Raw genomic sequence first — 15580 nt, 5'->3', positions numbered from 1 at the left:
ATTAAAGGGTATGTATGAACTATTGAACAATAATCTGGACGTTTGGGATTAACAGAATTTATACTGTAGTTATTTTTTTTACTACTAGGTACCTATTCCATTATTTGAACGTTTCAGGCAAGATAGAGTGATGACCTCTGCATCACTCAATAGCCTATATCTGATGTGACTTTATGTCACACAAGCAAATTAAACTTGAGGTACTTTAATGAACTAGGGGGTACATATCCAGGGGACACTCTATTGTCATGGATATTGTCAGCATCTTTAGACTGTCTCACCTTAGCAGACTTCATTACTGGATGCTCATTTATGGCCACCCACCCTACATGTCACTCGTGTTTTAGTGTAACCACATGTTGACGATACTGAAGTCATGTGAAAGTCTTCTTCCTGGGAAGCGTGTTCGACCAGAAGTACAGCTCCTCAAAGTGCAAGCTTACCTTGTTTCAGCTCACTGCAGGGCCTGTTTATCCCCTGAGGTGAATACAAATAGAACACAAGACAAAACACTAGATATGAATCACAACTCCTGTGTTGAACATACCCTTCTGACAAAATCAAAACAAACTAGTCTCATATTGTTCACTGTAGTTACACAGTAAGAGAAAGTCCCCCCTTGTTATGTTTAGTTACGTGGTAACTACAGGATATAGAGGATATAATCTAAAGCACTGTTACCAACATTATTCAAGAATGTGGTAGTACGTTATGGTCATTCTGTACTATAATAGCATAGAAACCGGTGGCAGCACTTTACAATAAGGTACACAAAAATGTGAGTAGTTACTGAGTAGTCTCTCATTACCTACTGAGTATTTCGTGGGAATTCACAATTACTTCTTTAATAACAAACAAGAGACAGCAGCAATCTCAAAACATATTTTAATAATTGGAACTTGTAGTACAGTTGATGCTCCCAATTTAAGAAGTCTATACACTTCCTTTTAACAAATCTATACAGCCTAACCCGAACACACACAGCCATTCTACAGTACGATTTGCAGTTACAACATACCTTTGTCCATAAATTCAAACTGTGTGTGCTCTATATAATATTACTCATTTATTGAACTTGTTACAGACAGGAGTTCTTGTTCTGGACAAGTTGTTTTATATGTCATTCTCTTTGGTACCCCAGAAAATTACATAAAGACAAAACAAACAGTGTCAAAGAGTGTTAGGTTATTTTCCAAAGATAACTTCAGAAAAAGCTGATGGTACAAAATCTGAACTGTGGGATCAATGCATATCAAACACCATCTCACTTTGGCTGCTTCCAGAGAAACTTTAGTAATACTAAATTAAAACAGATGCCTCTGCATTGCAGTTTATTGCAGGTTTCAAAATCAGAGTTTTCCACAGAGGACTGCTATTCAAATAAAACAAGATGGGAGATTAAGAAACAGAGCAAAGTGATGAAAAATGACTTTTATCTCCCTAGATTGTCTACACTGTCACTGACATTTTTGCCATGAACATAAACTGACCATTCCCCTGTTGGTAATAAACCAAAGCAATGGACAAATAAAAACTTTGACCTGATGATGGCGCTAAAAGAAATGTTAGTGAGTCACCAAAGTTTTTCAAATTCACCCTGAGGGGACATGAGCATCTCTACCATTTGTCATGACAATCTATCCAATTGTTGTCTAGATATTTCAATAAAAAATAAAAATGTCAACCCAATGGCGGCAGTACAGGAAAGAAAATCACAGAATCACCAAAATCATCAATATTCATCCTGCAGGGACCATGAATGTTTGTACAGAATTTCACAGTAATCCATCAAATAGTTGTTGAAATGTTTCAGTATAGACCAGCATGGCAACAAAATTCAATTATCATCCTGCACATGTATACTCTGTAAGATTCCTGCTGTGTGCACGTATGTACACTACATTCGTCCTCCCCACACCATCTCCATCTTCTGCACGTGGGCTTTGGATGATTTAGAGAAGGTGCTTTTAACCACGTTGAGAGGAGCTGCCTTGCCACTGAGGTAGACCTTATTGAGACAGGTAGGAAGCCAGGACTGCTCCTTCTCCTCTACACCACCCACTCCATCCTTTTTGATGACGGTACATGAGTAGGCAAAGATGTATCCTGTCATGAAGGCATCGAACCCTGCCCTGTGCGTTCCTGTGTCAGCCTTCTTCTTCTGGTCGTCAATCTTAGATGGGTGGTCGATAAACTTTTCTCTCCCTCCGTCTTCTGTTCTGCTATCTGCACCATTGTCTGTGTTGATTTTTGAGTTTGCGTCGTCATCAGCTGCGGCGGTTGTTGCAGATTTTTTTGAGTCTGCAATGTCCTCACACAGTCCGTTTCCCTCACTGTCTGTTTTTATGTTCTCTCCTTCAGTCTGTTGGGTGTTCACTTCACTGTCCATGTGAGGCACAGTTTCCAGGCATGGCTCAGCCTTTTTCTGCTCATCTGGTGTTTCTTCCATATCAACCTCCATATGGGGTATTTTGTTTTCAGGGGCACCGTCAAAGATGGAAGAGCCCTCTGCTGCCTTGCCTCTCTTCTTCTCTCTCTGCCTCTTCCTCTTTTTCCTCTTATCCCCCATGCCTTTCTCGTCCTGGAGGATGATTAAGTCAGTGTCATGGGATAATGGACACTGGGTGCCATTCAGACACCAGCCAAACGCCTGTCAGACAAACACAGATACAGAAACATGGAGTAGTTAATAAAGATAAGACTCACAAACACATAGCATCTATTTGCTTTGTCTGTTCTAACAGAAGCAGTGAAAAACACAGCAAGTAAAAAGGAGCTGTACCTTCAGTTTAGGCACTAAAACCTCAATTCAAGTACAAGTTCAAGTAAATTTTAATACTAACTGAAACTAACTGAAAGATTCTGCTGAGTGAAAAAGGAATAAAAAAAGGAAAAAAGTTGAAACTCACAGAGAAGCGCTGGCAGATGTCGGTCTGTCCCTGAGGAATGGCCACATCTGGACACACTCTGTAGTCCACATAGCTGGACATGTGACCGGTATACTGACAGAACTCTACATGAACATGAGGCCCACTACCCTCAGAGGTCACACTGCGACTGTTATCCAGCTTACTGGAAGGATGAAGACATAATATGAGGGATCAGAAAGACATGATGACTATTTAAAACAAACACTTTGACACAAAAATGATACAAGCACAATAATTCACTCTGATGTGTCCAGATACAGAAAATAAGTCACAGCAGAGGAAACATCATTCTGCTCTGCTCTTCCACATCCATCATTTTCCTACATTGTGACATCTTGAGCATTATGATTGAAATGGACAAATAGCTTAATCACAGACATAAAAACAATCCAAAAAAAAAAAGATGATTGTGGAAGAAAAAAGCTGAAATACAGAAAGGTTCAAGGCAAGTGGCAAATCTGTAGCTTTTCTGTTCAAAAGTTATTTTTGAAACTGTTATTTCAAAAAGGCACAATAAGCTACAATATGCAAAAGTGCATTTATCAATCTATACACAACGTTTAGGTCAAGTTGGGACTTGGACAGTAGTTAGGATGCTAGCAGTAGCCATGTTGCTTAACAGTAAACAGTAAGACCACATGGAAACGCTAGTTTAAATGAAATATCAATATTCTCCGATTCCATTCCCACCCACACACACACTTTTTCAACAATGAAATCTGTATTTACACTAAATTTAAATGTTATAATGAATCATTCGCAAGCATTTGTAGGTCTGGCCAATGTCAACAGTTATGCCATTAATGACTGCAGGAAGACAGTGTGTTTCTGCTGTGTGTGTCTATGCTGGAATATGAACCGATACTTACCATTTCTTGAAGGCGTACTCCAGATATGAGGCACTGAGCCGCAGTTCAAATTCAGTGACGTATTTGGTGTCGTAGATGCCAGCAGGAAACATCTCGGACAGGTCGGCTGTGAAGGTGGCCAAGCGCTCAGGCAGATGAGCATAAAAACTCTGGTGGAAAAAAGACAAAATCAATCTCATCGAAAAAAACGTCATGTAGATGGCAGCATGCTGTGAGAAAGGCACGTTGCTCAAAAGCTCATATAAATCATGAATTATATAAAGAGGAGTTTTGACATGGAGTACACTGTGTTTTTAAAAAAACTTGACACAGACCATTAGAAAGCTTGAATCTTCACAACCAGGGCTGTGATTAACACTGATTCATTAATTAAGAAAAAAAAGAAAATTGCCCCTCACATTTTCAACCAAGACCTTGGTTATGCCATCAAGTGTTTGTTTTGTTTTTTTCTGTCCAGAACCCAAATATATTTAGTTCACAATTCTATAAAAAATAAACTGAAGCAGCAAATCCTCAATTTTGGAAAAGCTGGAAAACAAAAAAACGAGAACTTTTGGCATTATTCCTTAAAAATACTTGAAAAAATTGATGATTGAACAGTTGTAGCTCTAAACCAACTTGCATCTTTTGCATTAGGTTGAGAGCAACATATTATACAAAAGTACTGATCCTAACTAGTAAGTAATTGAAAAACAAACTATGCTGAGTTAATCACATTAAAAACAGAGAAAGAAATAAACTGAACAGCAGACCTAATCTTTTTGTGGTACCTGGTAAAGGAAGGCCATGTCTATGAGACCGTTGTGGAGCACCAGGGGTTTCTTCGCACGCAGCAGTTCAGTGAATAAGGCTCGGATGTTGACTCCTCTGTCGTCTGATCCTCCCTGACAAAGAAGGTGGAGGGAGAAAAACAAAGATGTCAAAGTTGCAGTAAAGGACAGATGGATGTAACAGAGCAGCAAACACAGAGCAGCATGTAAGTATCACCACCTTATTATTGCCCTTGCAGTAAGGGATTCCATGGGCGTACTGCTTGTTAAAGTCAAATCCATGCTGTACCAGGAACTGGACTGACTGTGGCTCTATGATGTACTCCTCTGAACATAGCAGGGTGAGGTTATACACCTGGACCAGGTATGTGTCTGCAGCCTGTGATAGGAGGAGAAGGCAGAGAATAAACTTCATGATTAAACACATGTGCTATCAAAGACACTGAAGTGGAAAGCGGAAAATTATCTTTATAAATATATTAAACTGATGCTGATGTGGGAAATCGTAGATCATTTAGGTCTGTGTGAGAACTACCTAATTGGCATTCTTCTGCCACAGTATGTCATCGAATTATATAATATTTCATATGCAGTATATGGCAAGTTTGTCCAGAGTTTGATGCAATTGGAGAAGGCATCATCTTGTCGTACCTTGTTGTCCAGTTTTTTGTAACAGGCAAAACCCAGGGAGAGGATGGAGCGGGAGCGAGCTGCATGGCAGATTGCTTTGTATCTGTCCTCTATAGATCTGAAACATGACAGCAGAGGTCAGGACTAACTTACAGAAACACAAACTTCAATAAGCAGTAAGAGATGGCATAGCTCATTGGCACATTTTGCACCCTTGGCATCGTGCATGTCAACCTGCTGATGCTGATGCTGTTTCAGGTTTATGTGTGTTTTTACTTACTCAGCCAGCAACGATTTCCTGTTTCCAAGACCACTCAGCTCCTAGAACAACACATTGACATCTTACTGCTCATTTAAATTGGTGAAATCATGTGACAAAACAAAAGAGTGATATAGAAGCTTATGTTGACATAATTTGGGATTTGTAAAATGGAGGGCTAAAACTAGACAGGTCAGTGTATGGAGTAAGGATTAGGGAATGTGCTTGGGAGAGAAGGAAGGGCAAATACTATTCGTCTTAAAAAGATGATAAATATATGCCACAACAACAGAAACAACATAGTTATTACCACTCATTAATGACAGTTAATAAAGGAGTCAATTTAACTCACACATCTGCACTTACCGTGTCCAGTGCTACGAATGAGGACGTTTTAATGGCCAGTACCATTGCAGGCCAAAGCTCTTTGAAATTATCATTCTGAACATCAATAACTGGGACTACCAGAGAGGATGCCATGTTTCTCTCAATGTTAATGTGTGGGAACAAACAGCTCTTATTCGCGCCTGACACGTTTTGTACAGTTGCAGATGGCTAGCGCTAACCGGAAAACTCGCTAGCTTAGCTAACTATCTGGCAATGGGTTTCATTGTCAGCTGCTCTATGCGGAGCCCTCGCTCGTTGCTTACTTGTTATGTAATTTTAATACAGTCGGTAATTACTTTGACAGTTGATAATTTATTTATTTGCAGTTATTCAGGTCCACGGCTCACAGCGCCTCCACCGTAAACATTTCAACGTGCTTCTCGGGGTCCTGTGACAAAGCAGACATACTAGTCGGACCATTACCTGCGCACAAATAAAATACGTTCGCCGCTTAATGCATGCACAACATATTCACAGTTAAGGAATATGATATTTTAATCGGAAAATTTGTTAATTTTGTTTTAATTTGACTTCTCTGTTTGACTTTCTGCTTTTTAGTAAGATATTCAAACAGGCATTTACGATAGACACATATAAACAATACGTCACTATACTTAACTGTCGAGGTGAAGTGCGCCATTTTGGCTCAAACAAAGTCAGAAACATTTTGTCTTTGATAAAGTATTTTAAATTGTATCTGTAAAATAGGATTTAAAAGTCTGCAGGACAACACTCTGGTTTCAACGAGTTAGAGTTTAATGCTAATGTATTTTTTTCTTGCTATTACACCGCGTAAGTAGTTATAAATAATGATTTAAAATCCTCCTGAGCTGAGCTTCACTGCCAGCCAAGCTATCCTGACGTTTGCTGAAGTTAAATTTAGCTAGCTTTGCAATTTATTTTAACTACTGCAATGGGTGGCTGCTCCGCTCCAAACTGCTCCAATTCAACCAGCACAGGTAAACAGCTGTTTAGGTTCCCCAAAGACCCTTCCCGAAAGAAGAAGTGGGTGGTGAACTCTCGACGTGACTTCGAACCAACTCCTCACTCCAGACTGTGTCAGGTAAGTTAGATTTACACAGGGACTGTCATTACTGTTGTGAATCCGACTCTAGTTTTTAGAGCACTCATACAGAGAGGATGCATCAGTCCGACAGAAAACCGAAAGTTAAACTGGAAAAGGCAATGCATGCAAACATAAAGTGACCAGTCGTATTTATTGCTTATAGGTACATTATCCTTCAGTTGCTCGTCGTTGAAATTTGCACTCATTGTATGCATGCTGTTGTCTCTTGTGTTTGCTTGTAACTGTATAATTGTTTGGATAAAATGTATGTCTTATCCCTGTCTTTTTTGCTAAAGGACCATTTTGAAGAGAGCCAGTTTGAGGAGATAGCGAGGTCTTCAGCTGGAGGAAAGAAGCTGAAGCCCAATGCCATCCCCACTCTGTTCAGTATTGGAGACCCCCCTTACCCTGCAGTCACCACTCCATTCATCTTGCTGCCCATGAAAGCTGAACCAGGTAACTAAATATGCAACAGAATTGCTTCTTGAATATTTATCAGTGGCAACAGCGGGGCTGGTATTGTTTTCACCTTGTGAGTCTGGGCGTGTGTTTATGTGTTGTCATGGCAAAATGTAGTCCCGGAGACACCTATTGCAGTGGGAACAACCATAGGAGTGATTTTGAGTTCTTTAACAGGTGTTTATATGGTTGTCTGTCTGTCTGTCGACAGATATTGTCAACCAAATAGTGTCACAACCGTAGAAGATGCAGTCACAAAACTTTACAGATGTGTAGTTGAGATCAAAATGAATGCTGATCAAGAGGATGCGTGTGATCCAACTGCTGAGTACTGAGTAGGGTCTCTCATGTAATCATGTAGTAAGAACTACCGAGTACTCATGGGTCAAAACATCAACATGTGACAGGTGTCGCGGCTGGTGTTATCCTATCGCAAAGTGGTCTCTAGTTTGTGTTATATGTCGATATTAGAGGCAGCTGGGGGTTACATGTATTATACCATATATAGTACCTGTGACCTGAAAGTCCCTGCTCCAGAGGTAGTTCTTTCCAGGCACTGTTGTAGTAGACTATGTGGTACTGATCATTTTCGATAGGCCAAACTCGATTAAATGAATTGTTGTCGACTATTAAATTGATCGCCAACTATTAAGATAATCTATCAGTTTGAGTATTTCTTCAAGAAAAAAAGTCAAAATTCTCTGATTGCAGCTTCTTAAATGTGAATATTTTCTGGTTCCCTCTTTAACAGTAAACTGTTATTGCTTTCATTGACTCAGCATCTTCAAACTCATATAGTAGTTGGTGGTATGCACTTTTAAAGTTGGTTTGTGATCTGCCAATATCCAACACAAGAGTTCAGAGAGGAGGGAGAAAGTCTCTGAGTTTTAACACAAAAATATTACTAGAGCCATGGAATATTACATCATCTATCTTTGCTCACTACATCTAGGCCTTTCTTACCTTCAGGTGTGCATCAACTACAGGTTAGGAACTTCTTTTTAAGATACAAACAGTATTGGTATCAGTCATGAGAAGCAGGAAATCATTGGTTATCAATATCGTTTGAAAGAAAATTCAATTTCATGCATCCCTGGCTCTGTGTCAGTTGAATGTGTAAGTAGACAACTGTTCTGTTATACGTTCGCAATAACATCTTAATAAGTTGCTGTGGTTGTGTATCTCTATTTATAGCGTTTTTCTGTCCTATAGGGGCCAAAACATTATTAAAACATCTATATTTCGAATTGTTTCATTTTTAGATAATAACAATTAAACATTGCATTTCCAATAGCTTGCTATATGTCCCCCCCAAGGTGAAATTGTTTACCAGGTTTGTCAGATTGCTCGTAACACTTATGTTTAAGACTATAATGTCAGCGTAATAAACAAGAAACATACTGTATTTACAGGTCAGGTAAGGCATACGTAATGTGAGTTCAGGTACATGTAAAACACACCAGATTCCTAACAGGAAATACAATTCTAGTTTAACATTGCTTTGTGTCTGTAGTGGAGAAGGAGCTGACTTTCGGGGATCATGGTTATGCCAGACGCAACCCTTTGCCTGGCATGGAGGAGGAGGATGCAGACAGGACTGCTGAGGACCAGCAGCCGTGCACACAGTGTCAAGTCCTCAAGAAACAGCTGGAGCAGGAGATGCAGCACACAGCAAGGCTACAGAAGGAGGTAAGAAGGCTGCTGGTGTCTCTTTAAATAATTGACTCTGCTTTCTTAGGGTTTTTGTTTCTTTGTTTTTCTTATTTTTTTCTTTGAAGGAACATTGTGCTGCATTTTGACACCAATATACCTTTACCATAATAAAGGAGTTTATGTTGTTATTGTTATATTATTACACTAGCCCTAATAAACTTTCTCCTTCTTCTGTCTCTGTCAGGCAGAGGAGATGAAAAAGCGTCTGTATCGGCTCGACCGTATCGAGAAGGGTCTCCAGAACTTTCTGTACGAGGACCAGATTCGAGCACTGTCCCTCACCAAACGCTCCCGCCGTGCCGTCTGGTCACCAGAGACCATCCTGAAGGCACAAAAGATCCGCGGTGCCGTTGGCACGAAAGGCTACGAGTACTTGAGAGAGATGGGATATCCTCTGCCCTCCTACCGGACTCTGTGTAACCGCCTGGAGACTAAGATTATGGTGACAACTGACATGAGCTGTGAGATGCTGGCAGAGCTGGGCCTGGGGATCATGGCCCCCTGCGACAGTCCGTCAGAAGGTGTTGTGGACAATGATGAGGAGGAACTGATTGGTGTTTTGTCTTGATCGTGGCAGTTTGCATCCCTCGAACCAAGCAAAGAATGTGCAGAAGTTGCTGTGTTGCATATCTGCAGATGTGACTTCAAGCAGCAGAAGATGGCCACATTATGCTTCTTGTCTCATTTATGAAAGCCTGAAAGCCTCAATATAAATGTATGCTAAGTTGATTCATTTGATTGTCACCTGGTTGTGCTTGTGATCTGCACCAATAAGACATGGCTTTGCTCAGCTGAGGTGAGATGCTGAGGCTTGCAGTTAGCCCAGGTTTGTGCTTATGATGTTTCTTACTGTGAGGATGCCGAGCTACAGTATGTGCTGTCACACGTGAGGTAGCAGTCTGTGTGGAGAGTGTGGAGCTGTGTGAAAAGCTTAGAGTTAATTTGCACAGAGCCTGTTGAATCCACTGCTTGTGCCTACAGCTGGTTTAACAATTGTTCCACTGAGGGTGTTTACATGCAACAATAAAACCCTGGTCGTATTCAGGACACTCAAATGTACTGAGAGCAGATAAACTCATCGTGGGTGAGGTAGCCTGAGTGTTCTGATTTAATAAGGACTACATTAGCATGTAATTATCACACTATAAACCATTTCCTCTAAATCATTTAAGCTTTATTTTTTGTTACAATTCACCCAAAAATATTTATCATTTGTTGGTGTGTAAAGCAAAAGCACACAACTGGGACAAAAGAGTCCTGGTGAAATCAGGAGGGTTTGGGTCTCAAACTGTGCTGTTGAAATTCATGTACAGTACTCTATTTTGATCACATTTGCAAAAACTGAAACCTTTGATGTGTTTTTCAGAACATTACAAAATCTTCTATCAGTTACAAATGATAGAATTTATTAGGGAGCACACCCTTAGAGCTGTATGTCATCAGTAAGGATATAAAAGTAAACCCTCAACTGTTAAATAACTGCTGGTCGTGTAAATCTACACGAGATGGATTGTTAATTTAGCTGGATATGTCTCTGTCTTGGATATGTCTCTGTCTTGAGGTGGTCAGATTTGTAGTCACAACAAAGGGTATCAAAAAAAGAACTCAGGCTAGTCACAGTAAGTCACGTGACACTCAATATCCAACACATAGCTCTGTGAGAAAATAAAGTAATTGTGAAGAATTACCTGTGTTGTTCATTGTGTGTAAATGTGAGAGAGAGGAAGACGTTTTGCTACATCTGAAGGCAAAGTACATGTATATCTGCCCTGAATATCAGGCAGATCACAGTAACAAATAAACTGCATTGTTGGAAACTACAAATATTTCAGCATCTGACGTTCTACACTTGACTGTTTTGATTTGACAGCTTTGACATCAGTCCCTGTTCCAGACATTTAATAAGAATATCACACCAGGCAGGTTAGAAGCACTTCAGAACGGAGCAACCTTAGAGCTTTATTGTCAACAACATATGTGTGTCAAAACACACACATTGTTTTTTATTAATGTCAAACTATAATCAACAAAGGGTTACAGGATCTTTAGAAATCTAATCTACAAATCACATGATTTTAATTGTAAGGTTCATACATTACTGTGTGATATGTTAATCATAGCTGTCGTACATAGGAGACTGATCACAGTGGGATATTATACATGTGCTATTTTAAGTACTGAAGCAATACATCTTTCGGTTTGTAAGACAAGCAAAAATTCATCACATATGCAACAAATTAAAGGAAAAATGTTGGATAGATAAAAAAAAAATGAATTTTTGAATATGACTTGACATAAAATGTAAAGTTTGTCCTGAGGGTGGCGCCAGAGGAAAGGCCATGTTGTTATTAAGATCATTTGGTTCATCCTCTATGGATAAATAAAAAAACTACCCTGCTCCACTTTGCCTGGTTTTCAGGAATTGTGCGTTTTTTTTAAACTGAAACTTAAATTATCTGGAAAAAACTGGATATTTCAGAGGAGAGAGAGCAATACTGTAGGCTCTCAGCAGCCTCCAGTATTACAGACTAGCCCACAGCTGTTGCATTCTTTAAACCTTAATTATTATTTAAAAAAAGAAAGAAACTATTTTAAGGTCTTAGAGTGCTCACAAGTCATGGCTGTATTACTTTATCTAACTAAACAACCCCTGCAATGAATAGTACCAGTGTGATTTCTCAGGTTTAGTGACTTGCTTGCAGCGTGGCGCTATGGATGCCAGTGTCATGGATAGAATATTAGATGCCATCAAATTTTGGCTCGATGCTCATAGTTCCCAGACTGGGAACTGACTGTTCCCAGTCTGGGAACAGAAGTGGGAACTGACTGTTCCTCTACCATGAGGTTAACATTTGAGGGGCTGGGTATACTGGCTGCTGAACCGAGGGAGCAGGGTATGACACATGGCTGATCTAAAATTCAATAACAAATTTTAAATTGCATGCAGCTCAACATGTTATATTAGGTTACTTAATATGAAGGCTGCCTCCTGGTACAGTTTGTCATGAATTTATTCAACAGAGGGCTCTGATGATCTTAGAAATATTGAGGTCATGAGCAAAACTTCTTCTGACTCTCCCACTTTATTATTGTTTAAGGCTAATTATATCAGTATATCTGCTGTAGACTCAGTGAGACCAGAGCACACAAAGACATCCAGACCTAATTGCCTTTGTGATACAGGCCCCATATGTGCAAAAAGAAGAGAAATGTTTATAAGTGTGACAGCTGACTGTTTAGACTCAGAGTGATAATATAGAATTAATAATAAAACAAATATTTGGATCCCAAGATGAATTGAGATCAAAACAAAAAGATAGAAGCCTTTTGGCTGAAGAAGAGAAAGCACACACATTGATTCATTGTCATTTAAAGAACAAACATGAAAAACTTGTGTAGTAACTTTAATATTAAAATTTCAACATTAACAGCTGATCGATCAGTAACACGACTGTGACCAAAGAAGTATCTAATAGGATCCAGGTGTGGTTCCTCTCTCTTCCACCAACTAAAGTGAGTGGAACATCCTGGATGATTAATGACATTAATGGATCTCTGGGTCACTCAATGGAGGATGAAGGAGCAAGGACGGGAGGAAGCAGATAGAACAGAATGGAAAACACCCAGGCATAACCTGGTGCCTATAAGGAGGTCAGGGTATATGAAGGGAGGGTTAAACCATCACTACACATCTGTCAGTGTGTCGTGAGAACAAATACCAGCAGTGAGCTGGATGACAAGATGTTGTCACACACCAGTCTTACCACAATAATTCCTCATTGACATTCATTTGTTTTCTGGAGATATTTGTCTTTGCTGTCCAGTGTCCAACCGGTTCACAGTTTGTATTTGACACCAGTGTTAGTGGAGGGTGCTGACTGTGATTACAGATACAAGCTGACATTACTGATCAATACTGATCCAAAGTCAGATTAGTCAGATAAGATCAAAATGTTGACAAACAGACCATCCGAACAGATAAGTCAGGCATCAGAGGAGTTGGATCAGTGCAGTTGCTTCTGTTCCTGTTGTCGGCTGTTTTCATGTTGATTCTCTCTGCAGAGGAGACAGAGGACAGTTAGACAGAGATAATTACCCATCCAACGAGAGACTACCAACCAGGGAAAACCAACCCACCACAGACATCCAACCAATCAGTAACAAACAGAAAACCAGAGACTACCAACTATCCAGAGAAAACCAACAACTAACAACCAACTAATCAACACACCAATCAACTAACCAACCAGAGACAACTAAGAAGACAGACACAAACAAACAACCAGAGATGACCAATCAACCAGAAACAAACAACCAACCAGGCACACGCAAACAACCAGAGACAACACACAATGACCTCTGAAATGTTTCTTCATACTGGCCTTTGACTTTTAGCTTTTCAGTTTCTATTCTCTCAAAGTCCTTGTTGTAGCCAATGCAAATGTATCTCCCTGTGTCTGGGACTTTGGGTTCTTTCAGGGTCAGACTGAGGTCTCCAGTTTTTAGCAGGTCGTTCAACCAACCAACCAGAGACAACCAACCAACTTAGCAATGAAAAGAAAGGTGCAGCTGTTTTGATGCATGCCGTTCGTCAACAGTGTGTTTTGCACTTGAGTTCCACGCATCATCTCAAACACATTTTTCATCAATCAAAAACTGTTTGATACAGAAACATTCATCAAAGAAATGATTGTTTCTTTAGCAACATCACTAAATCCACTCATGTCATTTCTATGAAGCCGATCTTTCTCAACACAAACTCTCTAACTTTTTTTTTAATAGTTTTTCATTTATACCTAGCACAGTGTTTAAAAATCCAAATATTTGAAAATGTGTGCTCTGTTCTCAATTTTCCAAAGGCATTCCCCCAGATGACAGAGCACAAGTTAAGGAGGAACATTTAATAAAGCTGTGGGACATGACTGTCAGGGCTGCAGCATTTACTGTCTTCAGGTTAGGCTGCTGTTTAGGACCACAGAAGAAGAAATGTCCATTTATGTGCAGCTAAATGCAGTGACCCCTATGACCTTGTTAAGTTTATTTGGAGAGATGATTTTCACTCATGAATGAGTGAGTTTGAATGACGTTTTCTTACTGCTGTAACAAAACCTGGAAGTTTTCTTCAGTACCCAGAGTAAAGATGATAACTATTGGCATGATGGGAGGTGTCATAGTAGTCACATACCTGACATTTCATAGAGCTGACAAAGCATCAGAAGTGTTTAAAAAAGCAGGTGACGGAAGAACAAGTCTGAACATGGTCCTGGAAGCAGAAACATAAAGAATATGACCTCAGACCTGTACCTAAAGTTATAAACTCTTATCTGTATCATAGTAGTTCTCTTTGACCTCTGACCTGTATCTACAGTACTGACGTTTACCTGTATTTACAGTACTGAGCTCTGACTGGTATCTAGGGTACTGACCTCAGACCTTATCTACAGCATTGAGCTTTGTTCAAAATTCCAGATCTCACTGTCCCATCCCTCTCTTATAATGTAAAGTATTCCAACAGAGGAAACTCAGACAGTTTGTTTAAGATTTGGAACAACCAGGTGACTTGAGCTCACCTACAGTCTGTCTCACCTCTGACAGAAGCCACTGGAAACTAGTTTGTGACTGAAGTAATGTGTTATTGTTCATGATATTTTTACCAGTTACCAAATAACAAGCCGCAAAAAAATAGGAAAAAATGCCCCACCCTACAATGAACTCAATAGCATGTTCCAGTAATCCAGTAATGTAATGACCCTGAGTCATTATTGTGTTTGTATTTGCTGCTGATCTGTCTCTCCTCCTCCGTGTTGTGTGTGAGCAGTCTCTCTCTGAGTGTGTGTGTGTGTGTGTGTGTGTGTGTGTGTGTGTGTGTGTGTGTGTGTGTTTGTGTGTGTGTGTGTGTGTGTGTGTGAGTTTCTGATTGAGAGCAGGTTGGACCTGCTGATTGGCTTGCTCAGCTTGATTGCTGACACGGGATTGGTCAGAGGGAGGAGAGGAGCCCTTTTTGAACCACCGGCTGACTGCAATCTCCCTCTCCACCAATCTTCCACTTCCAACCTGGACCAGTGTCTAGTCTGACTAGTGTCTTTGAGATATGTAAGCTAGTTGTGAGCAGCTCAGCTGCAGTACAATTTGTAAATAGACAGACGGTTTGGTAGCATATTAGGAGGGAGAAGCCTTTTACTTTGATAACCCTTTTCTCCTGTTTATGCTGATTTAGGAGTTAAGACTTTGTCTTTTGTTTATATTTTTGATTTGTGGCAGGAAGTTAGGGGTAAACAGATTATTTTGTTTGTTGTGTTGGCCTTGTTCTCCCTCTGAAGCAAAATAAATGCTACTTTGAATGTTATGTCTTGGGTTCCCCTAGACCAGGGGCATAACATTAAAAAGGGTAATGAAGGCCAGATGAAATAAATACAGAATAAAGACATTACATTGGACGGAAGGGGTGATCAGATCAGTGGGAGAAACATTTTCTCACCATACATGAGAATCACCAT

The 15580-nt window shown here is 39.9% G+C and overlaps 2 protein-coding genes across 2 annotated transcripts; one reads left to right on the top strand and one right to left on the bottom strand.

Moving 5' to 3' along the window:
* Positions 1–868: 868 nt before the first annotated feature.
* toe1 (target of EGR1, exonuclease) lies at positions 869–6210 on the bottom strand. The gene is made up of 8 exons (XM_073490427.1): positions 5825–6210; positions 5480–5520; positions 5221–5317; positions 4790–4948; positions 4570–4683; positions 3800–3948; positions 2910–3072; positions 869–2650 (listed from the first exon to the last, which is right to left on the bottom strand). Exons 1-8 carry the CDS (start codon positions 5936–5938, stop codon positions 1898–1900), a joined length of 1590 nt encoding a protein of 529 aa, XP_073346528.1. The 5' UTR covers positions 5939–6210; the 3' UTR covers positions 869–1897.
* A 289-nt stretch (positions 6211–6499) lies between these two features.
* Positions 6500–10770, top strand: LOC141016728 (uncharacterized). The gene is made up of 4 exons (XM_073491254.1): positions 6500–6908; positions 7208–7367; positions 8884–9059; positions 9268–10770. Exons 1-4 carry the CDS (start codon positions 6759–6761, stop codon positions 9649–9651), a joined length of 870 nt encoding a protein of 289 aa, XP_073347355.1. The 5' UTR covers positions 6500–6758; the 3' UTR covers positions 9652–10770.
* Positions 10771–15580: the final 4810 nt, after the last annotated feature.

Source organism: Pagrus major, chromosome 21, assembly GCF_040436345.1.
Source record: "Pagrus major chromosome 21, Pma_NU_1.0".
Classification (NCBI taxonomy): Eukaryota; Metazoa; Chordata; class Actinopteri; order Spariformes; family Sparidae; genus Pagrus; species Pagrus major.
This window is presented reverse-complemented; position numbering and strand designations above follow the sequence as displayed.

What these genes read in the sequence shown, in the direction of transcription:
- LOC141016728 (XM_073491254.1), top strand. Translation starts at nt 6,759, where the DNA reads ATGGGTGGCTGCTCCGCTCCAAACTGCTCCAATTCAACCAGCACAGGT. An exon ending in GCCCATGAAAGCTGAACCAG is followed by an intron (nt 7,368 to 8,883) that starts GTAACTAAATAT and finishes TTGTGTCTGTAG; the next exon opens with TGGAGAAGGAGCTGACTTTC. An exon ending in CAGCAAGGCTACAGAAGGAG is followed by an intron (nt 9,060 to 9,267) that starts GTAAGAAGGCTG and finishes TGTCTCTGTCAG; the next exon opens with GCAGAGGAGATGAAAAAGCG.
- toe1 (XM_073490427.1), bottom strand. Translation starts at nt 5,938, where the DNA reads ATGGCATCCTCTCTGGTAGTCCCAGTTATTGATGTTCAGAATGATAAT. An exon ending in ACAAAAAACTGGACAACAAG is followed by an intron (nt 4,949 to 5,220) that starts GTACGACAAGAT and finishes CTCCTATCACAG; the next exon opens with GCTGCAGACACATACCTGGT. An exon ending in GAGTACGCCTTCAAGAAATG is followed by an intron (nt 3,073 to 3,799) that starts GTAAGTATCGGT and finishes TCATCCTTCCAG; the next exon opens with TAAGCTGGATAACAGTCGCA.